At 43.9% G+C, this 23,584-nt stretch overlaps 1 protein-coding gene and 1 long non-coding RNA gene across 7 annotated transcripts in view; both read left to right on the top strand.

Moving 5' to 3' along the window:
- Positions 1–16,378, top strand: part of S6kl (ribosomal protein S6 kinase like) — a 126,007-nt gene extending 109,629 nt beyond the window's left edge. For all 6 annotated transcript variants that reach the window (XM_076797774.1, XM_076797773.1, XM_076797778.1 and 3 more), the window contains 2 exons: positions 15,394–15,618; positions 15,885–16,378. In XM_076797774.1, coding sequence (XP_076653889.1) covers positions 15,394–15,618; positions 15,885–16,004 — 345 coding nt within the window. In that variant the 3' untranslated portion in view covers positions 16,005–16,378. The remainder of the gene's footprint in view (positions 1–15,393; positions 15,619–15,884) is intronic.
- A 368-nt stretch (positions 16,379–16,746) lies between these two features.
- LOC143359674 (uncharacterized) lies at positions 16,747–23,181 on the top strand. The gene is made up of 2 exons (XR_013083146.1): positions 16,747–22,790; positions 22,833–23,181. It is a non-coding gene; the product is annotated as an uncharacterized LOC143359674 (long non-coding RNA).
- Positions 23,182–23,584: the final 403 nt, after the last annotated feature.

A 23,584-nucleotide genomic window follows, 5' to 3' on the forward strand; every position in this document is an offset into this window, starting at 1 on the left:
CGTCCGCGACGAACTCTAAAACGAACGATAACTCCTAGCTGTCATGGTGGACCCATGATATATGCCGGCTAGGTCCCGGGTTGCTGTCCGGCCCTCGAAAAATACGATGCTGTACCGCGCGAGATCCGCTATGCTGATTAACAGCCCCGCTCGGAGCCTGGCTCCGGGCCTGTAGATCTTAGATCCTGATTTTCGACGGTTTTAATCGACGCAGTCCCGGGAACGGATCGTTCTGACAGAAAGCCGGATGGTTTCCCTTAACGTTGATCGCCGTGTAATTCGAGAACGCTGCTGCGTTTTCGCTCGGCCAGGCTCGCCGCTTCCAAGTTAGCCTCGCTTATCTGACATCAAACGAGAATTTATTTAGTCTGTTAGGGGCTACCGGGGACCAAATGAAGGCACAATTACCGAGATGATTCGGCGCGAGTAGCGCATTGGGATTCGTGAAGAGTCGAAGCGGCTCCCTGGGAAAACGTTCTTTATCACGCGGCCCTTCTTTATGGTAATGGCAGCGTTCTGAAAACCGTGCTAAACAGATTAACGACTTCATTAAATTTTAATCGTGTTCGGGAACCTGTTGTTTCGCGTCGAGGTTACGGAGCACTAAAAGCGAGTATTTTACATTACTTTATACAAATAAGAAGAACGTGTCTATCCACGTTCTTAGCCATTTTTTAAATAATATGTACCCAAAGAAATAAATTTGTTGAGTAATGCCATGGTGATGGATCTTCACAATTTCAATATTCGTAAAATAAAAATATTAGTGTAATGTGTGCACGGCGTGAAAAATATTTCGAAAACACTGCAATTGATCGGAATTGCCGAGAAAATACTGAAAGTTGTCCTATATGCATAGTTTCGAAGAACGATAAATAGCGACGATGATCAGAAAATTCGGAAGTGATTACTAGCAAACGATCATAGTCGGAACACAGTATGCGAACATTCTCAAGACGGATTATTTATACCAGTCTCGACAGAACATGTACCAAGTGGGCCATTATGGTGTGACGTTCGAAGTCGTTATTTCTCCATGTTTCCGCCATTAAACTCACAGAGGGATGTCTTTACAGAATACAAGGAAGGATCCACGGTTTATTGCCATTGTATAGTATCCTTACGATCCTGGCTGCTTGTCCCCAGTGATCCTGTTATCCTTTAATAGTGCCTCGCCTACGAACCTACCATTCGAGACTTAACTCCCTTGATTCGCGGCGTCAATGATCCGAAACGAATCTTAATCTCGTAGCTTTTTATTCGTTGACGCTATTAACAAAGGAAGGAAATACAAATAGCAGATGCTTTGATTTTTACCGGGATCTAAATTCTAACTTTTTTTATTTCATTTCACAACACTGTGTGTTGCCCTTACCTAAGATGTTTTAAATTCTATTTAAACAATCGATTAATTTTTCCAGGCATTTTATTTTTCTTACAGGAATTCGCAGATAATCGGTTGAAATCTGATGGACTAGTGAAATAAAATTTCAACCAGTAAATACAGTGAATACTCGAGGTATGTCAACAGCAGTGGGGATAATTCCGCGACGATTATCGTCCAGGCCTTGGCGACATATATAGAGAAATCACTGTACCTCTAATTTCTAACCTAGATACCTAGAATTTCCAAGAGTGTACTGTGTTTTTCCAATTTCGAGATTCCGCCGCGTCGGAGCGCACCCGTCCCGTGGAATCGTTTCTGCGTCCGAACGCAAAAAGCGGACGCGAGCCTAAACTAAGTTCTGCGCGATCATCGTCGAGGGGTAGCGTCTCCAGGACGTAAGAAAACCTTCGCAAGGCAAACCGGCTCGGTCTTGCCATAATCGCTGCGCTGGACACTCTGCGGGAGGCAAGTCCGCGGAAAAATTGCAGTCCGCGATTACCCGGCGCCCGAGAACAATGTGCTCTGCTCCGCTGCGATGGGCTGCTGCATCTTTTATCCTCCGCGGCGTTTGCCCACTTTTACGACACCATTTATGGCGACGGGGAGAGAGAAACCCTCGCAACGATCTTCGGGAACGTGATACACACAGATTAAACGGGGTACTCTATATCTTCGCGAAGTTTTTGCCGCGAAAGTATCGAACCTCTCGCTGGCGGACTTCCACGCCATGTTCTTGTCCGCACTTCGACCGTATCTGTAAATTTTTAAACAAAGGAGAGGTTGTCGTGAGCGATCAAGCGTTCGGATAACATGGAAATTCCAGTGAATTCTTGTATCATTATATTGTTCTGCCAAGAATAATTTATTTAATCGATCGGGCATCGGGTCGTCATTGTTTTACTCTTTTTCTGTTCTGATTGTGCTGAGAATAATTTATTTCATCGATTGTGCTAAGAATAATTTACTTAGACATATGGTCGCCATTGTGTCGCTCTTCTCTGTTCTGATCTTTGTCCAAAGAACGAAGGCGCGTGGTTTTTCGAACATTCTAACGATTCAAATCTTTTTCTGCTGCTAAGTTGAAAGAATGGTGGCACTTTCGCCATTAAATATCGATTTTCGTTTGCTCCTTCTGTCGGAATAAAATCAGAACATTGTTGTCTGTACTTGCAAAGTACTCTTCGAAATTCGAAATCGTAGAGAGATTGCTAAATCGATGTCTCAGATCCAGAGAAAGCCTTTGTCTAGATTCCAGAAGATAGCAATAGGGTAGTATTCTTGTTCACCTGCAGCACCATCTGGCCAGCGTAGTATCATCGGCTCTGAACAGTGTAAATCAACGTACAGCCTTGAGGTATTTAAACGGTCTGTTTACACTGAAGATTCTCGGGCCGAGAGGTACACTGAAAAATCAAAGATGGACGGTCCGTGAATTGTGTCTATCGAACTGTGTGGCAAACAATGCTAAAATATCCCATTGTTCAGAGCAGAACACGAACAAATTCTCGAGTGGTACAGTCTTAAATAACTCGGCAACGACAAGCCGCTGGAAACAATGCCGAATATACAGGGTGTTCCATTCGAAGTTTCGCACACAATTATTTCCCAAACTGCAGCTTGTCGTGAAAAATATTTCATATAAAACTATATTTAGGTAAACATATAAGCCTATACCAGGACGAATGCAATGACCTGTAACACTTTCATCTCCCAAGGTCATTCAAGGTCATTTGCTGCCGTTCAAAACTTAGATTAACTAGACGGGACACGTTCACCTAGAGACGATTTGTGACCATAAGGTGCCCCCCCCCCCCCCAGTAAACAGTAAGTTTTATTTGAAGTATTTTTTAGGGACAACCTGTATAATCAAGACATATTTGTTTTGCTTACTTTACGAGTCCATAAAATTGATTTACTAAAACGTACATTACTTATACTTCGAATATTAGTGTCCCCGGTTAATTGCCGGAAGATGCCAGAGACTGAATTGTTGAACAGTCGCCAAAACTCGAAGTGTGAAGCAAAATTATCAAATGGAAACGAAGCTCAATGAATCCGGCGTTGTCCGATAAATTGTTGTCGGATGGAGGACCAGGTTTCACGTGTCCGGCGATGAAGCAGAGCAGCAAAAGGCGTTCACGCGTGTGCGGTGTTTGCCAGTGGAACGACAGTGTCGCTGACAGGACACGATCGTCGCGAGGGTAGCCGCGGTTCCAGGATCAGCGCGCCCGTCGCAGGACGTAAGAAAACCTTCGCAAGGCAAACCAGATCTGTCCTGCGTCCTCCCCCTTTCCCTCGGCGTGTCCCTTTCGCGGGCAAAAATTGGCCGCTGTTACCAATCCCGGGATACCGGAGCGCATCAAAGATGCACCGCGGGCCGGTGCAACTCTGCACGATGTCGGGAACGCCATCTCGTTACGCTACTTCCTTTTTGGAAGCCGAGCGAACAGAAGCTAGCCTGCCTGTATCCACCGAAGAGGGGATCTGGCACAGTGGCGTAGCACCGGGGCCCTCCTCTCTGCGTGTCTCTTTCCGTTTATGCGGAGGACAATGCTGCTCTTCATAAACTGGCTACCGGTTTTCTAAAAATCAATTATCAAGGACTGTTAAAAACCTCTGAAAGAAATTTTAACTGTGCCAGTTTCTGGTTTCTGTGTGCGAATAGAGGGTAGGAAATAGGAAAAATAGGTAACCTAACAACGTGGAGCTTTAAAACAGTTTTCGGTACACTTAGGAGCTATGGGAAACCACTTCTAGCAGTTTAAACATTGACTCTAGTCTCCATCATTGCTCTCTAAGCAAGGTAGAAAAATAGTCACATTGTTTTTGTTTCTCGGAATCATTACAATTTTTGTAGGTACCTTAAGATATGTTGGAAACAGTTCAATTCATTGCTCTATTTTCAGATTTTTTAGATTCGTTGTTGTAGTGCTCCATTTTTACTGTGGCCATACCCGTGAAGTTGTCGGTGGGTCAGCCGCGTTCGAAAAAACCGCGTGGCCGATCCTCTTCGGGGCTCCCTGACAATGTTCTGGCGCCTATGGGCTGCCCCGGCGAAGGCATCCGAGCTGAACCAGTCGATCCTCATCCTCTCTTTTTACACCGGCCGGTCTCAGGAGGAAAAGACACCTCGCGTGCAGCGCGTGCACCTCCCCTTTCGAGATGCCTCCTGCACCCTCCGACAGGTCTATTTATAGATCTTGGGCATTACTCGAGGGGGCCCTACGTGTGTCCGTGGGCCCGGTGCGTGCTGGTTCGCGCGATTGTAACGCCGGCCACGATGCACGCCTCGTTTCCCCGGCGAACAAGATGATACCTGGTCTACGAGATTCTCGGATCGCGTCGACTTTCCTCTGGCCAGATCGACCGGTCGATCCACGCGATCGACTTAGATCCTGCTTGAACCCTCCGCTGTGGAGCCGAAGAAAATTCGGTTAGCCCCGTGGTGCGAGTCGGAAATCTCGATCGAATCACGAATCTTTCAGTCGAATTTGATTTTTAGCCACTGTGCGACGAAAGTACGGTAATGCCTCGATACATGTGAGAAGGACCTAAATGTTCCTTGTGTCGTGCACAGACGGTATTCCTCGATCTCTTGATGCTAGGGTTGATCGTGGAAAAGGACAGCGAGTAAACACCGGTCAGCGTACCGGTGAGATCATACTAATTCAGTGACAGAACTTTGATGTTTTTAATTATTTTTCTACGAAACTTTCACTAACATTTTCGTGACATTTTTCTGATTGAAACGATGCCAAACACGACACAGTTTGGGTCGTATTTGACTGTTTAATCCACAATTAACTACAACCTCGATTATCCGAACTGATGGTGTCTAAATTCTCCATTATCTGAAGAATGTAGGCGGACACGCTTCCGACACTTTAAGGTGACCGTTGTATTTTTATACGGAACCGTATGTTTTTATTTACCTATGCATTGCCGTTCAAGGTCATTCATTGCTGTTTACAACCGACCTTCGTCGAACGTTCTTGAAGTCGTTGAGCATCTGTTCGATTCAAAGGGACGACATTTAAGGAAGATAGGTCTTCATGCGTGTTTATAATTTTAAAATAAAAATAATTTAATAATAGGAAACTCAAAATTAGACATGTTTCTCGTGATCTAGAGTGGTTTTACCCGTCAAGTAGAATAGCCCGCGATACGGATTGAACGCGAGACACGCCGCTCGACCTTGGCCTTATCTACACACGCACGTCTGTGCCGTTGCACTTGTATTCGAGTGACCCTCGTATTAAGAGGCAAACCTAAGCAGTTGCTCCGGCAATAAACATTGCACAAAAGTATCGGAAGGCCAGCTTTCGAAGGAGCTTCATGCAGACGGCCCTAATCAGCTTGTCCTCGCAGGAGGCTCGCAGCGGCAAGTGCATCCTGCGGCTTCGAGGCCGTCGAGGACAGTAATTTCGATGAAAATCGATAAGTCAAGGAGAAGGGGACACGGCTCCGGGTAGCAATCAACTGTTGGATAGCCGCGATAATCCCCCTCCGGCACGTTGGTGGCCAACATTCGCATGCGATACCAGGACTCACGTACTCGCGGATAACGATCTAAGATCTATAAATAGTGTCCGGCGGCGCTCGGGACCACTTTGTAGCCGAAGAGAGGCACCCGCAGGAACTGCCGCCGCTGGTAATTACACGCGAAGAGAGGTCGAGGGGAGGAGAGGATTCGCGCGATGGCGGACAGGCCAACCGGCGGCACCAATCTGAAGAAATCGTAACGAGTACCAGTCCACTAACACGGCCGCGTCTTAGCTAATATTTAGAATCTATAAATAGACGGCGAACCACACCACGAAGAGCAACGCCAACCGGCTCTTCTGGACTGGTATCCGCGCGGGGACATCCTGCGAGATTGTCTCGCGTTCTCCTCCTTCTCTTATGCAATTATTCCTCTCGTTCCCGTGACACCTGGACGATCCATTTTTCACGCTCGGGGACTGGCGGATCTGTGAGGGCCACTATGAAAATTATTTTGTTACATGAAGATGAGTAGACGAAATGCAAGACTTTTTAAAACTACTCAGCCGAGAAATAAATGTCTACGTAGCTCCTGTATATGGACAACTTAGACAATTTGTATTTTGTAAGAATGGTAGCAAAAATGGACCCAGGTGTTGCCATTCGAGGGTCCATTGGGGATGAACAATTCGTCGAAGTTTGAGAGGAAGATGCCAGGACTGTAAACAGGACAGTAAAGAGGGATCTTTAGTTGTCGTTAGCGTTTTTGCGAAAACTGCGAGCACCCCTCGCAGAGCGACGGCGAGGTCCGCGAGCAGAAGCGGAGGATCTGCAGGGAGGACCGTTTTATCGTGAGCACTGTCGAAAGAGGATTTTATTGCGGGTCTGCTCGCGCGAATTCCGCCCACAGCAACGGGGCAGGTTTATAAATAGCCTCCGGAGGAGTTTGCACGCGGATTGCAGCACGGGGCGCCTAGTGTCCGATGCCGATTACTCCTGGCGCCAGCGCAGCAGGCTCCTCCTTGCTCCTTTAATGGCCGCCGGTTAATGGGAAGTTAATGTCCGCCGTGTGCTAACTACGCGACCGGTCCTTCTTCCTCTTTCCACGCTTTCCTCTTGCCGGCCAGCCCGTTTCCGTTCCTCATTTTTCTACCCGCGATGTTTGCACCCCTGCCCGCGGCTCTTTGTGTCTGCCTCCCTCGTCCGACGCGCATCAGATCCTCGATCGTTTCTACAAATTCCTCGTGCGAACCGCGCAAAACAATCTCGGAACATTATCTTCTATCGCTGTTCTTTTGTTTTTCTTCAGCTGTGTCCACACTGAGGCAACATCGAGCGACTTTTTGTCGCCTCGCGTTGCCCTCTTCATCTTTTATTCGGGCAAAGGCGGCGAATTTTCCAAAATATCTTTAGATCCTTAGATCTAACTTTAGCTTCTTAGATCTTTGAAGATTGAAAGAGGATGAGCACCGATTTTATCGTTTAGTACCTTGACGTGTGATTCTCCTGGCAGCTACGATAATTAAAATGTCTTTGTTCTTGATAATTTCGTGGAAGAGCAGAGGAACTTTATATTTATTGCATGTCAATATTACATATTGACTTCTCAATTCATGTCAACAACACGGGTCTTGCCAGCGTCGTGTATCGTCCAGGAGACATACACGAGCCGTGTTATGTTTATGGTAGTGGGGATAATGCCTCGACGTTTATCATCCAGGCCTTGGCGACATATATAGAGTCATCACTGTATTTGAATGCTTGAATATCGATGACAGGAGAACAGAATTTTATTTAAGAAGTGAATAACATTTAGTGGATTCTGTTTTGAGATGTTTATCACGAGTGTTCGATAAAGAGGGTACAAGTGTCTTAAAAATTGTTATTTATTGTTGCTTTATGTCTCGACAACAGTGAGATACTCGAGAGATGTTTCAGTACAGACGTTGCTAAAGCTACAACACAACTGAACTAATTAAATTCTAAGCTGCTTTTCTTCGAGGTGATCTTCAAGTCTGATACGTGAATTTGACTAAACTTGTGCAACTTCTGTTAAAAATTTTGTAGTACTCATTAACGATCATGTTGAATCACAGAAATGTGATTGGATCTTTCTCGATCGATGAATGTGCTCGTACGTGAACGATGATAGCGGTGCACCTTTCTAAAATAGCACATAGCAAAATGGCGTTCTTTCCTCACGGAATTAAGGTTTTTAATTCAATCGCGGGATGCAATTGTGCGTGTTCTTGACATCATTTGACCAAACCGGTTTTACAATATTCATTTGCGAAGGAATTCTATCGCAGATTGAAATATCTTGATATTTTTTCGCAATTACTTTGCTCGTCGGAATAAGAGGGTCGCATTCTTAATTACGCTTTTGATACGCCGGGAATTAGGAATGATTGCGGATGGAACGGTGCGCATTGTGGTCCTTACGATCCCTTGTAGTCTCTTCGGACACTCGATCGTTTCGATCACGATCCTTCGCATAAAGAAACCTCTACAATTTTTATCGCTCTCAGGTTATAACAATTTATTACTCTTCAATTAATACCGGAGGGACAAGATTTTCAGAGTGTATAAAATTATTCGTAAAAAGATTATGGCTAAAACATTGAAGTCTCGAATTTTTACAGACATTAAAGAAATTGTTAAACTTGTACATAAAGATGATTCGAGAAGAAACGATTCGACAGAAAAGTTATAAAATATGAAGGACCAATTTTATTGAATGAGCTGTTTTGATATTATGTGACTTTTATGGGTATTGGTGTGGCAGTCGGCACGTTAAGTGTACACGTACGTGCCAATGTCCTTGAAGAAGATATACACGGCACTTTTATAAAATTTATTTGATATCCCAGACGAGATACGTATAAGTTGGCACGTTGTATCGTGTAGTATCTTTCTGAAATACGGTCCTAAAAATAACTCTTAACGTTTCTCTCGTGCGCGGGACATTCATCAGCAGTTAGTTGATGGCTAATGGTAATGGAAATAAATGAGGCAAACGGCGCGCGTGAAAATACGAGACCGCTGCGATTGCAGACATAAGACACGCGCTCAGTCTATCTTCGGGTTTCCTCTTCGTTCCGTGACATCCGCTCGTCGCGGATTCGATGCATCGTTACGCATCGCAAAATGGTCAATGCCGCAAATCGACGTTTATCGATTCAAATTTAATGACGCCCACTGTCCTCACCGACGCCTCCACTGGCACCAATCAATTCAAAATTTCCCCTCTCCATTTTGCGATACGTCTTCCATGGAAATCAAGAAAATCAAAATTATTCACATTCCTACACATCTAAATCAGAAAATCAAGTTGTCCGTGTGCAAGAAACAGAAGCTACTTAAAAATCGATTTCTTCTTTTAACTATTGGACACAATTGGAATCTAGATGGGACGTTTCCAACTCTGGGTCAGAATCGACCCCAAGTACCGCCGTCCGAGGGTCCACAGATTTACCAAAAAGAATCGTTTCTTTAGAAGAAGACTTTGTTCATTCCAGAAGAAGTTCTAATTATTTATTCGCTGGGAAATGAACTTCGATCGTCACTGCTACAAGACGTTTGATTTCTCAAAGAATAATTGCACAGAGCACCAACGAAACAATGAGACGATGAATCGAAAGCACCGAACACGTATCTCCGTTACATCTACTTAATAAATAATTCTCGGGAGCAAATAGGCTTCTTGCTCGCGGCCGTAAAATAGGAAATAACAGCGTTCAATCTATAATCAAGCCCAATTACACGATAATGCAAAGCACGCTAATTGCAGGAAGCACGAGGAGAAAGAAACGCCCCCGTGGAGGAAAGTGTTTCTGCGATCCCGTTCACCCTGCGCGATTTTCAGCCGTTGCGAGCCGCGAAAATTCTCACGGAAAATTGGCGGCCGCCTGTGAAAATCGCTCTCCGCCACGTTCGCCATAATTCGCTCATTGCGAAACCAGCCGTGTGGAAAACAGACGCTCTCGGTAAAGGACACGCCGGTGATCCTTTACGAGCGTTTCGCGCGAAACAGAACCCCGGCCAGATCTCGTTTCCCCAGGAAACGCCGTCGGCGAGGAGCCGCGATTATGGCAACGGCGACGGACTATCCCAAGCGGCAGGAAACCGTGTCTTAGTTTTGCTCTCGGAGTCCAGAAATCGCGCGTTTCCTCTTCGGGATTCTCACCATTGTTCGCGAAGCGTTCGACTCTGTTTCCTGACCGCTATTGTTTTTTGTTTAAACGCCGATCGATTCGGTAATATTCTTTGCACTTTCTGCATAATTTTCCGTCTGGACTACCGTTGACATTTATGTATCTAAAGTACGATTACAACCAACGATGTTTTTTTTTTTTAACACCAACACGTTATTTACTTTGCTGTGTAGCTTGACGTTTTAAATACGTATGCAGGTTGTGCTACAAAAATTTGTGCATATTTTATTATGATTGTGTGTCAAGTTGTTTTGTAAATTTTCTATTTCGTTATAGTAGAACATTCTAAAATGTCTGTGTAAGACAGTGAAGGAAATTTTATTTTGGATAAATAAATACTCGTCATGAATTGTATATCGTCTGTGACAAGACTTACGTGATTTGATCAATTGTAATAATCGAAAATATTCGTTTAATTGCAGAAGCAATGCAACCAGTTATGCGAACACACCGCGCATTGAAGTCTCCGAAGCGAGACGCGCACGATTATTGCTACGAGAAGAAATGTCACGTCGATACTACAGTAATGTTACTGTAAAATCGCACGGCGGTACTTTGGGTCAAAATAGACCCAGATTGGAGGTACAAGCTCGAGTAATTCGTTCGCCAATGATACTCACCATCTCGATCGAATGTTTTCTGGCAGGGGTAGTGCAAGTCGCGAAATAATTCGCCAAAGCGAAAGAAGCACGGTGTTAACGAACGACGCTGAATTTAGCCGAAGCTTAGGTTTGCTCAGCAATTAGCCTAGCCGTCAGGAATCGTCGGGCACACGTTCGTGTCCCGGGCATTGCGTGAATATATCTTTTCTTGTTTTTTTTTTCCCCTCTTCGTTTTCGTAGGCGAAGCGAAAGGGAGGTGGAAAAATGTCGTTTCGAGAAACGGCGTGCCTCGGGTTCAACGTCCGGGAATTTTTCGCGTCTCGAGACGCGTCCGAAGACGGCGAAGACCGAAGTGGCCATGAAGATAGACTTCGCGGAAGCGACGGTCGTCCGACGCCGTGAATTTTCTTTATTTGCCGCGAAGTCGTCGCTGGATTTTCCAGCTCGCACGGACGCGTCGGACAGCTTTCTTGGTTCTTTCGTTTCTCTCTAACCCCGGGCACTTCAAATGCTTTTACGGACGAACCACCCGACTTCGAACGCTCTTCAGTATCCCTCGAAGAATCGCTCGATCCCTGAAGATCCAATTCAAGTCAAGATCGAACTCAACCGTATGCGAAGTCCGCCGTTCCGATAAACCGGTCGGCTGAGAGAATCGCAAATGCGGAAGCATTCTAGGAATCGAAAACTCACGAAACGACGCACTTTAACCCCTGAACGGCGGACCGTATTCGCAACCGTACAATTTATGGATGCTATACACTAGGCTTTACGGTTAGGATTTCTAATATTTTACATTTACTCTTATTGAGATTGTAAAGATGCATCCACGAGGAACTACGCAACAAATTTCTTTCTTTCGGTATACTTTATACAAAGCTGGCTAAAAATTCGGATAGATACGTTATTATTATGTCTGTACGGTAATGTGACATAACCACTATTAGTGCTCCGTGCACCGATTTATTCAGTAATTTTTAAACATTTCTTTTAAGGTACTTCTTGTAGACCCAGTAGTCTCTTTGTTGTTTCTAATGAACAAGCTATAGAAATTGTATGACGATTTTGATATTATGGGTCAGAGTAGACCCCAGGCGCCGAGGGTTAACATTAAAATATTTTCCTGAGAGGTAACATTTGCAATTATCTATTAATAAATCGTCTGGAACGTGTTAATTCTTCATTCGTGTGCACAATTTGACTTCAACTGGTCTCTGAATTAGCATATATCGTGGTTTCGGAATTGCAAAAACCGGTAACGATGAACATTGTTGTTAAATTTCTCGCTAAAAAAAAAAAAACACTTCCTCGTCGTGTATCCCGACTGGATCGAAATCCTTCGAGCCCCAGGCCATAGGATCTGAACCGTAATCCAATCTTATCTAAAGATCGCGGGAGTACTGTTACTAAAAAAGTGTGAGATCATCAGCCCATAGATCACAGGCGGCGATCGGTCGGACAGGGCGATCCTCGTGGAACTATTTCATCATCTTTCGATCGGCTATGTAGAACAGAGCCGCTAAAAAGCTGAAAGATCGTCTATCTACGATCTCGTAATGATCGGACTGTACCGTTATCCTCGGTCAAGGTTCCCGACGAGATCGAATTGGAATACGTCTCGTTTGCTGCGGCGAATGGTCTTCCACTATACGGGGTGTACCGTCAAAGTTGTAAAAGTCTTGTGAAAGTTGCATAAATTTACGAGGGCCAAAGTGCAATAGCAATAACTTGATCCTGTTGCAATTACGGTTTGCCTTTCGAAACGTGCAGATTTACTTCATTTATTTGTGGTTGCGAGTTTCAAGGTCATCGAAGGTCGCGCAAACGAAGATTCGAAGAACGGACCTATAATTATTTTCAGCGGTTTGTAGCGCGGCGGACATTTTGAATCGCGTTAAACGTAGCGTAGAGAAATGGAGAGGAAAACTTGTTTATAAATAAGTGAAGGGTTCTCGGAAGTCGAAGATTGGGCTGACCTTGAAGGAGTTAGTGTTACAGGTCGTCAAACTTGTCTTTGAAACGACTATCGCATAGGCATAAACAAAATGTAGTATTTTATCTAGAAAAACAAAGTCGACCTCTTTATTTTTGGAATGTTACGGGACCAGGGTAATTAATGTTTTTAGGAAGTTTTAGTCAAGCGGTAATATTCTGTCGACACTGTCGGATGATACACCTTGTATATTTCATTCTGTTCTCCCTCCTTTCTCTGGATCAGCGCCAGTAAACAATGATTTAGGAACTCTCCGCGACGCGATTATCGATGGGATTCTCAAGGATGTTAATTGCAGACTCCGCTTCTGAGAATCGGAGATCGAGAATCGCGATGCAAATTTTTCAGACGTGTATGTAGATGTTACGCGCTAATTACTGGGATCAAGGAACTTTTTGATTAATCTTCTCTGCCCGCGATATTTCATGGCTTGTGTACCTCGGCACGGGATACATTTAAATTTCAAATAACATTTACACGCCGTTCATCTTCATTACACGTTCACTGCGTCCGAACTTTGGACTTGTGCGAAACTATGAAAATTTACAATCTGCTGGAAAGACAAATTTTCCAGTTGAAAGAAAAATTTACGATCTGTTTGCAAGACGCATTCTCAAACTCGACGAAAAACGTACAATTGTTTATAAGTCGTCATATATGGCCGACACAATTTTTTCGCCGAACTAGACAATCAATTTTCTCGAATGTTACAAAAATACTGATAAACTTCGAATGTCCAATGTGTTATAGAAAACAAATGCGAGAATTCGACGTTATTTCTATAAATTTCAATACAAAGAATACAGAACCAAGTTATGCGGTGCAATGATGAACAAATGAATCGCGCGCAACCGAAATCTGCAGGCGCAAGGTGCAACGTTCGCGAAAAGAACAAAAAAAAAAAATGGCGACGTATCATCGAGATAGCGGCGTGCAAATGGAATCTGTCGGATAGAAGAAGGAATCGACTAGGCGAGGACAAAGAAATCCGCGTGTACGATCGCTTGCGAGGTCGCGGCACACGCTCGAGGGATACGAACGAGCGAATAGGTTGAGGGTCGCGAGTGGCCGTTGACCCCCAACAGTAGGTATATATACCTGCGCGCACCTAAGGCACCTGAGCCGCGAGAGCGTGGCTCTACGACCGCCTAGGACAGACTAGAATCCACATTGGTAATAGCTTCTCTAGTCCGCCGACCTTCCCACTCGTAAAAACAAATATTTATGAACAGAACACACCGGGGAGACGCTCCGTTGCGAGTCGCGCATCAACGGGCCCCCTCTTCGGCCCCTCTCTCTCTCACCTTCGAGAGAGAGAGAGAGAGAGTGCATGCTAGGCGCTTATGGCCAAGGATTGTTAATTGGTCGCTGAACCGAGCCGCTGATTTTCGCACGGGGAAACCTCACAACCCTCCTCTGGAAAAGATCCTGACCCCCGCTTATTTTTCCAACGTTTCACGCGCGAGCCCCAACCTCGCGGTCTATTAACATTCTTATGGGATCGGAGCATGATCGCTGCACCGACGGCCGCTGTCACGGTCCCGTGATTTTAGGTTAAAGGTACCTTTTCAGCTGCCTGACGATTCTTCTGTTTTATTGGGTTGGTGCGCGAGGTTGTGCGATTTTTTACTTCACGGTGTACAAGGTGCCTATTAACCCTTAGCACTCGAATGGTGACTCTGAAGCACCACCAGAAACTGTTGTGGCATTATTTCAAAGAAATTACAAAAAATATTACAAAATATTTGTTACATTACAACATTTGTATTTAATAGATCACTAAACATTCAAATACTATATGTAGAAATCGGATCAGTTTCGTTTGAATAAATTGAAAATATTGTAAGACGGAAGAAAAATTTAATTTTACATTGAAAATAGTGCCGAGTGCAAAGGGTTAATAATGGAAGAGCTGATTTTAACGCTGAATCTAACCCCACCGCACAGCGGGCCGTTTCTACAAAGTAGGCGGAATTCGTTCAAAAATTTTCCTAGGCCTTTTCGAAAGTTAATACTTGATCGAGACAGACTGAAAAGAGTCTCGCTTTATTGATTTGTAAAAGTGAACATTTACGTGACGTCGAAAAATTGATTTCACGTTACTCTCGGTTTGATTTTCGCGAACGGCAGCGGCACGAAATATATCGGCGATGATGAAAACATTAACGATGGAATTTCATAATAAGAAACCATACGCGTCCCATAAAGCGTAAATCTCTCGTTTGTCGTATTCTTCTAAAGTCATTTACCAGTCAATCAGTGTTTCTTTTTTTTTTTTCTATTCCTTCATTACTAATCAATTATTGCTACCAACGGACGCCATCTTGAGCCGCTCAATGTCAATAGAGGCTCGTGCGTCCCGGCGTCACTGGCATTCCACCAGACATTTCCCTCGTTGCACTCGATAAGAGAAATTTCCGAGAAACGCAACGGAATTACCAATTATCACCAGCGTTGATTTACCGATGATTGTCATTTAGTCGACGCCGACACCGAGGCGTTCAGACAGTTTAATCGACGCGATAAAATTACCTCGGGCCTTTTTCCAGGGAATCTGCCTGGAAGCCTTGAGTGTCAGACCTCATTCTCGTCGAGACGATTTTTCTCGGCGGCGGATCATCGACGCGCACGTTCCCATCGCGATCGAACGGTGAACAATGATCGATGATCGAAATCGGCGATTTCTCATTGGTTGCGTCATTCGACGTGTTGCAGTACCCGGCTGGCGAGACAAGCGAACTTCTGCCAGATGACAGAGGAACCGATTACGCGCCGGCTGGAACGCTTCCGCCGAACGCGGAGAAGATCTCGGCACCGGCGAAGGATCTACTGAGACGATTGCTGCAGCCCGATCCTAGGCTCAGGCTGAGATCCCTTCTCAGTCTGCAGAGGATCGCGTTCTTCATGGGCCACGATCTGCAGGGCTACATGAAGAAGACGGTCAGTTCTCGAAACGCTCTCATTTAACTTCTGCTCCGTCAAAATTGACTTGGAAAGTTTTTATTTTGCATAAAGATCTGCAGTCTAACGATTAGACTATAGATTTCCAGAAGGAAAAGAAAATTTGTATTCTTACTGCCTGCCTATATTTACTTTGATGCCTGTGTATATTAATATCAGGGAAACAGAATTTTATTTCGATCGAATGAATGGTATTTAACGAATCATGTTTGGAATCGATCTATACAGCCTTGTTTGCATTACAGGACTCGCCCTTCCGACTGCTAGGACGAAGGATCCAGACGGATCAAGAAAGAGTGATCCAGGAATTCTCGAACTTCGACATGTCCCTCGGAGACGACATCTGTCACGCCGACGATCGATGATCTCACACGCAGCTACTCTCTCAATGTTGCTGTTTCAGCTGCAATGTATCGATCAATGTACGTATTAGCAATCAATGAACCGAAGCAAGCAGCAATTCGCCACGGGAACTTCGTTCCCAAACTACGTCAATGCCATCCATTAGTTTTGTACAAGATTATATTTTGCATAAGATTAAGAAACCTAATTTTTATGAGTCTTTGGATTTTTCGTCTCGCCGCCCGAACTATATCTCGATCGAACATTTCGAGCTGAATAATGTTGCAATTCCAGCGGCTTTCGATGTGCAAGAGAAAAATCGTGAAGCTTTTGTTCGTTAGCAAAAGCGGGTCTATGTATTCTGTTAACAAGAAAAATATATTGTGAGCAATCTGAATTGTTGTTTGAAGATCCATTTCTCTCCTTCGCCAAGTTCTCCGCTGTTCTGTCCGAATATCCATGGGGAAATGTTAAGTTTCGTTCTACAGGGTGAGTCATTTGTTTTGAGCAACTGTGAAGTAATTAAGGCTAGGACATTTTATAGGTCGTTTACGAGGAGCTCAGTTTCTGCAGTTTCTGTGAAAATATGCGGGCGAGATGTTGATTTTAACGTACAGGGTGTTTCATTTATCTTACATACATCATATATACAATAAATTATATGACAATACCAGTAAATATTCATTCCATATTTCCCCAAACTTTTTAATTTGATTTTAATTTGACTGTCGTTCCATATTTTTCTACCGATTGAGATACCATAGTGTTAGGAACTATCCAAAGATTTGAAACGTCCTGTAAATTCAACAAAATGTGTTTAAGATTCTAAAATAAAAGACCAATAAATTTGTTTGATATTGTCGAACGAGAATGGAATTTTATATCACTGTGTCGATGATAACCGATGCAATATATCTGCGCAATAATTGAAACACCGTGTAGTGAAGGAATAATGATAGAAAAACGCTCACACGCCTTCAGGGCGGTGGTTTCTCAGTTTACAAAAGTTTTAATTTCTTTAAGAATAGTTAACAGTATTTTTGTTACAATATTTCATCGATAATACAATAAATTGCGATAAATCGTAGTGCGTACAAACTAACAACAAAAAAGAAAAATAGGAGAAAAGAAAACAGAACGGATCTGGATCGAATAAAACGCAGCCGTGCTTTTTTTTCTGGTTTTTTGTCCGGTTTTTCGCCTCGGTATTCATTTTTCTCTCTTTCTTTCGTTCGTTCTTTCATATTCCCTCGCCTCCGATAGATCAACGCGGACGTACACACAACAACGTGGTGTTATCCGCGGCTCCGTTTTTCCCCCGTGTCGGTCCGGTTTGCCTCGTCTTTCGTTTCGTTAATTTCGCGCGTCTCGATTTCTCCTTTCTCCTTTCTCGCAATTTTCATCACCATCGCTCGCGGATCAGTGTTAGCTGCTAGCGCGATCAATCGAAGTGTGTGTGTGTTTTCTTCTTCTTCTCCTTCTTCCTCGTTTTTTTCTCATGGTATAATAATAATTATATATATATACATTATTATTCTTACACTTAAAGAGGGTCTCCCGATCTCTCGATAATATAATACAACGCATTCCTCCGAGTTCACGTAAACCGAGCGACGCGTCTCCGATCGATCGCTGATCGATCACCTCTGGATCCCCCTCCCCTCCCATCCTGAATCCATCGATTTAATTAACCAATAGAAATTTCAACGTTAAAAATTCGCGCGAATATTTCCCAAGAACAACACAAATAAATAAGTATCGCCCGAGCACGTGGGCTCGATCACTGTCGCACATTATTCCCGGCAAATATGGCCACGAATTGTCACTTGCATAAATTTTACATTGAAATAGTCAATTGTTAAATGAAAACCTTGCAACATTGAATTCCACCTGTTCTTTCATGAGGTACTTATGCTTGCGAATTTACATTATCAACGAGCCAAAATCAATCAATTCCTCACACGAATGAGAAACATGAGTTTCGTAATTGTGGCTTTAATAATTTAGGACTCGTCCGAAGCATCCCGAATTATCATTTTTCACAGAATCATTCAACAACAGCTGGCAGATAAACAGTCGAAAATATAGAACGCGCATAAAAATGCTCGCGTATCGAGGAATTAAAAATCCGTGTACATAACGCACTCGATAAAACGGTCCCCCAAGTAAAATATACACAACGACAAGTACAGAATTAAAAATGGGGGAAAACTTGAAGGACACGCGTCAGCGATCGTTCGCGAGTCGCGTCCTCGCCCCCTAAATTCGCCATCCGTGATCTCGGCGATCTCGACGGCCGACGATGCTCTCGCCGTCGATCGGCGACCGAGCCGGGTGTGCTTCGATTTCGTTTACAAAACAGAACGAAATTTCGTTATTACGTCTAATCTTCACTGTCTCCGCTCCGCGAACCGCGGAGCTGTTTTGGTAAAAATCGGTCGGGCTGGCCGCAGCCATCGGTCTCGCGAATTTCCTCATCTTCTTCCACGTTCCCCTCTCACTTTGTTGACGACGAATGCCTTAGATCACGACACCCACGGACAAAACGCGCGTCAAGCTAGCAAAATCGCGAGACCCATAGCTGAAAAGCTCGACCAGCTGCTTCTGTTTAGCGACAAACAGATCACTAACTCGCGAGCTCGTCGCGTTTTGTTTTTTTTTTTTTGACACTCTCTCTTTCTCTCTCTCATTCGTTCATTCTCTCGTTCGCTCTCGTTCTCTCAGCACTTGGCGCACCCTTAAATTACATTGTTATCTTATTGTTTGTTACTGTCGTTATTGTTTATAATAGCGCTATCGTAAGATTATTATGATACAAGTAGAATCGTCCGTTTGCACGGCCAGCGACAATTTCTTTTTACAGCCTGACTTGTTGCCTCGCGTGTACCTGCCGATCGATTAGGCGCGTTCCGTGAAATGTTCGCTCGATTGTGCATGTTTGCTGCAAACGTTTTGGAACGTTCGGTGGGTTCGGTTTCGGTTTGACCGATTATTCATCTTTTTCGTTCGCTGATTTCTGGATTTAACGAGAATTTCATTTTCTGTAAACGCTCGTGATAGATGAATAAACGATACCCGAAGAATATGCAACTGGCTGAACTAGAAATTGTAGGAGAAAGTAAATTTTGAAAGTAGCTCCGTGCCGGTTATCCTTTCAATTCATTTTGGTTTTAGTTGTAAATTTTCGTTGCTACCATATAAAAGTCGGTGAGAAACAGCGAAGGAAATTATAACTTTTTTATCGCGTACTCATCGTTGCGTTCTCGCCGGGCGTTGAAATCACCAAAGCTAACACCAACCCTCCACAATTTCATGTCATACTCGCCGGTATGCTAATCTCGCTGTCCATCGAAATCTGTGCGCAAGACAATCCACATCGCCTACTCCCTTGGAAACACTCGAATTTCCATTTTTTATACCTACAAAATTAGCAGAGATACAATTTTTCCGAAGCCAGATACATCTTCGTCGCGTCTTCAGCGTAGTCAGATTGACAATATCGATAATTATTCTTTTAATTATTTTACTATATACAGGTTGCACATGTTTCGTAGTCAGACGAATAAAAGTGTCAACAAACAACGATACAATTCTTATTTCATGCCTTGATCGAAAGAATTTCGTTCGTCTCGAAGTAACGTAACCTACATTCACTTTGTAATTTGCTTGCAGCGATGCAACTCGCACTGTTCCTTCGAATGCAATTTTCCCAAAAAGAAATTTACGGGGACGAAGGTAGAAATGATCTATTTATTTTCTTGCATTTCGTAAAACATTCTAACCACGAGGTCTGACGCCGAAACAAGTACTGGCAGCTAGAATAAATTCCGCGATCGAACTTGCGCTTCCACGAATATTTGCAGCCTTGTTGAAGTATGACGGAGGATAATCGCGACACCTGCGCCCTAATTAAATAATTGATAGCCACATAGATAACATCTGCTAGCCACATAAAGCTCCCGCAGGTTTTGGCGATTTCTTTAGCACGACGATCACGCGCGTTCCTTTCTTCGTGACATTATTTTACGAGTGAAATATAGTTCGTCGTCTCCGTCCAAACCTTGAATCCCAACAAGCCTAATTGCGGCAGTATCAGGTTGAAACGATTTAGGTTCGAACATCCACGGAACGCGAGTATCGAGCCAGCAGAACGCGAAACGGTTCGAGAACGAATCGGATCTGCCCGAGGTAAGATCGTTCGGAATCGGTAAGAAATTTGATTAGATCCTTGTCCCTATCTCGCGCAGCTTTCCCTAGAATACATTTCTGATTCGCTCGAAGTGCTCGTATCCTCGAAACACCGGCGTGCGATCGGCACCGCCGTTAATTTCATCGCGCCCACGCACAATCCGACAATCGGCCAGTAAATCCCGGTCAATTGTTCTCTGGTTTCGCGTGTCTCTTCCCCCTCGACTTCGTTCGCATCGATTTGTACACAAAATACCAACTATCTGTGCTGGAAAACGCACATACTGCTTGTACGCCTCAATGCAATATTTATATATAATATATATATAATATGTATACTGCTATATATATTATATATAACATATCTATTATGTATATATGTATAATATTTATATATGTATACGATGTGTCGTTTCTTTTTCCTCCCTCCGCTCTCTCGCAGCGCGTTTTATTTTTCGTTTACCTATTTAATTTCAATATTTATAAGCATCCTGTAGAATCGTGTCGCACGCGTGGATCGCTGCTTACGGTTCCAGTGAATCACGCTTGGTCACCTCGAAAAGAAATATTTACAGTTGCGGGTTCATTTCTCTCTCTCTCTCTCTCTCTCTCTCTCTCTCTCTCTCTCTCTCTCTCTCTCTCGTCTCGCGCCAAATAATGGCGGACCGCGTGGAAAGCAAGAAGAGATCGAGAGAAAAGAAACACCGTGGGAGAGTCACGAGATGAGTCTCTCGCCACGATTCCCTTCTCTCTCGTCGTCTTTTTTCTTCTACTTTTTTCTTTCTCTCTCGTTCGTCCTCGTCTAAAATATTTCTTCTCCGTGGATTCTTTCATGCAACCCTCATCAGGAGGACGACACTCGCGTTACACAGTCGTTCGATTTTACATACAGAGCAATCCCGGAGAAAATCGGTTACAATCGTTCGTTCGACTACACGGTAGCCACGGCGCTCGACCTACGGAACGAGAGAGACGCCCCCAAAAACCCCCTTACCGTCGCGCTCTCTTACCCCCTTGTCGCGCGAGTCCACGCTCGACGAATTAACAATTTCTTCCTATTTACAGTGTACATGATCGCTGCCTAGAACTCGGCGGAGTAAAAATGCTTGTTTTGCGCTCGGTGGCAGACGGCGGATCTCTCCGAAAGATCTCTTTTTCTACTCTTTCTCTTTTTTTTTTTTAGAATTTTCATTTTACGCTCTAATGACACGTTTTACAGGCAGTCTTTTTTATTTTTGAAACTGAATGGTAGAGTGTATTCTCGCAATTGGCATTTAATTGTCTCGATTATTAGATGAGGGGTCGAAATTTGATTGCGTTTTCGTTGCAGGTATTTTGTTTATTATATCCTTAACATCCATACAGTGACTCGCGTAATTTATCCACGACAACCCGTCTGTCTTTTGATCAAATGTTATATAAAATTGCGACGATCTCAATTAAAATCAACGAACACTCGTTCGACAATAATACGAAACTAGTAACGGGGATAAACGATCAAGAATTAAATAACAATTTCAAAACATTAACAACAATAATCGTCAATCCATAAATGCACAAAACTCATCATCACCCATCGACGAGAGAGTTCCATTCGATTCAAAGCTCGATGGAATCGTTCGTCGATTTCGAATTTTCGTTTATCTATAAAAGAGAGTCACGCTCGCCGAAAGATCCGCAGTCCGCCTATGAATCTTAGACGTATGTTTCTTCTTTTCTGATTGGCTTTAGATATCGAACAGCTGAGTTCGCCGGCGAGTTGCGAGAGCGATCGATCATCCGATCCTCTCGCAGCATCGGACGCTCGTTAAAACTAGACACTACCTACTGAGAAGGAGAACCGTTCTCGCGAAAACTTCGCGGCAAGTTTTCCACCAAAAAAAAAAAAGAAAAAAAAACGAACACCTCACTTTCGGTTTCGTGATGGAAAGCTCGTCTTCTCCGTTCCGGTTTTGCTTTCCTTTTGACTTTCTTCGAAATGGAAGGGGTCGACGATCGAGTTCTCAATTCTCCGCGATCGATGATCTAGCGACCGCTTCGAGCGGATCGAGGCATCCTCAATAATTGATTTAGACTCTGTTACTCGAAATTTCTTAGGTTTATTCATTTAGATTTGTACGCAGAATGTAGGAAAAGGGTATTTGAAACAATTGTCAATTTCAAGAAATTATTGTGCACCGTAATAGTAATCGTGGGATTCGGTAAGTTATTTCTAAAATTCTCAGAAGATAATAGAAACGAGGATTGATCTATTAACAATAGTCTGAAACAATTTCGCAGAGTTCCACCATTATCGAATTGCCTCGAAATGTCGATTTCCGATCGATCGACGACTCCTCCGCGATCGAAACGAACGGGGGTCGCGCATATCGCAGACAGCGATTCGCAATAACAATAATAATAATAATAATAATAATAATAATAATTGCTAAAGGTACGGCGCTATGTATACTCCTGTACAAAGTTTCGTGTAACTGCACGACGAACGTATCCTTCGTCCCTTCTATTTCGCCGGTCAATGGAGGAGCGTCTATTACGTTATACTTGTTCATTTCTCTCGTGTATTTTTTTACAATAGTCGATGAGCGTCCGCTCCGCAAGGCAGCTCCGCAAAAAGTGAGGTAGAGAGAGAGAGAGAGAGAGAGAGAGAGAGAGAGAGAGAGAGAGAGAGAGAGAGAGAGAGAGGGGGAGAGACAAAGAGAGGCAGATAGAAGAGCGACTACACCTGGCAGTAAAGAAAAAGATTCACATTCTTGTCGGCTGTGAACAAGATTGTCATTGGATACCGCGGCCCTTCTCCTCTCGGTACGCGACGCTGGCCTATAAAACTCACTATAACGCCGCAGCTACCGTTAACGCGAGAACGCGAGCAGTTGTTTCCGGATTTGAAAATCGCGTGCACTTATCGTAAATCACATTGCAGGAGCCGCGAGATGCACTTGCACTTTGTGTCAATTCTCGAAACGGCGACATGTACAAATCAACTAATCTGCTTCCCCTTTTATTGCTGGGGGGAAAAAATGAACGAATGTAAACTGAAACTACCCTCTCTATCCCTTTGCGATCTCCTCTTCCTTCTCCCGTTGCATCTCGTTCGCAGAATTCGATGCGCATCTCTCTCTCTCTCTCCCTTTCTCTCTCTCTCTTTCTCTCTTTCTCCCACTCTCTCCCCCTCTCTGAGTATTTCGCAAGATATATTCACAAGACGTGTCACACGAACGGTAAAGGGTTAAAATTCGCGAAGATCGTTTTACGTATACACACGGTGATGCCAGGTGACACTGATGATGAGCTAGCTTCGATGGCGAAAACGAGACGATGTGTTTTTTTTTTCTGTTTTTTCTTTTTACATTTCCAGATGGAAGCTCGTCCGCGATCGCACGCGCGCATGATTCGTCATCGTCGTCTCCGTCCT

The sequence above is a fragment of the Halictus rubicundus genome, chromosome 12 (genome assembly GCF_050948215.1).
Source record: "Halictus rubicundus isolate RS-2024b chromosome 12, iyHalRubi1_principal, whole genome shotgun sequence".
NCBI lineage: Eukaryota > Metazoa > Arthropoda > Insecta > Hymenoptera > Halictidae > Halictus > Halictus rubicundus.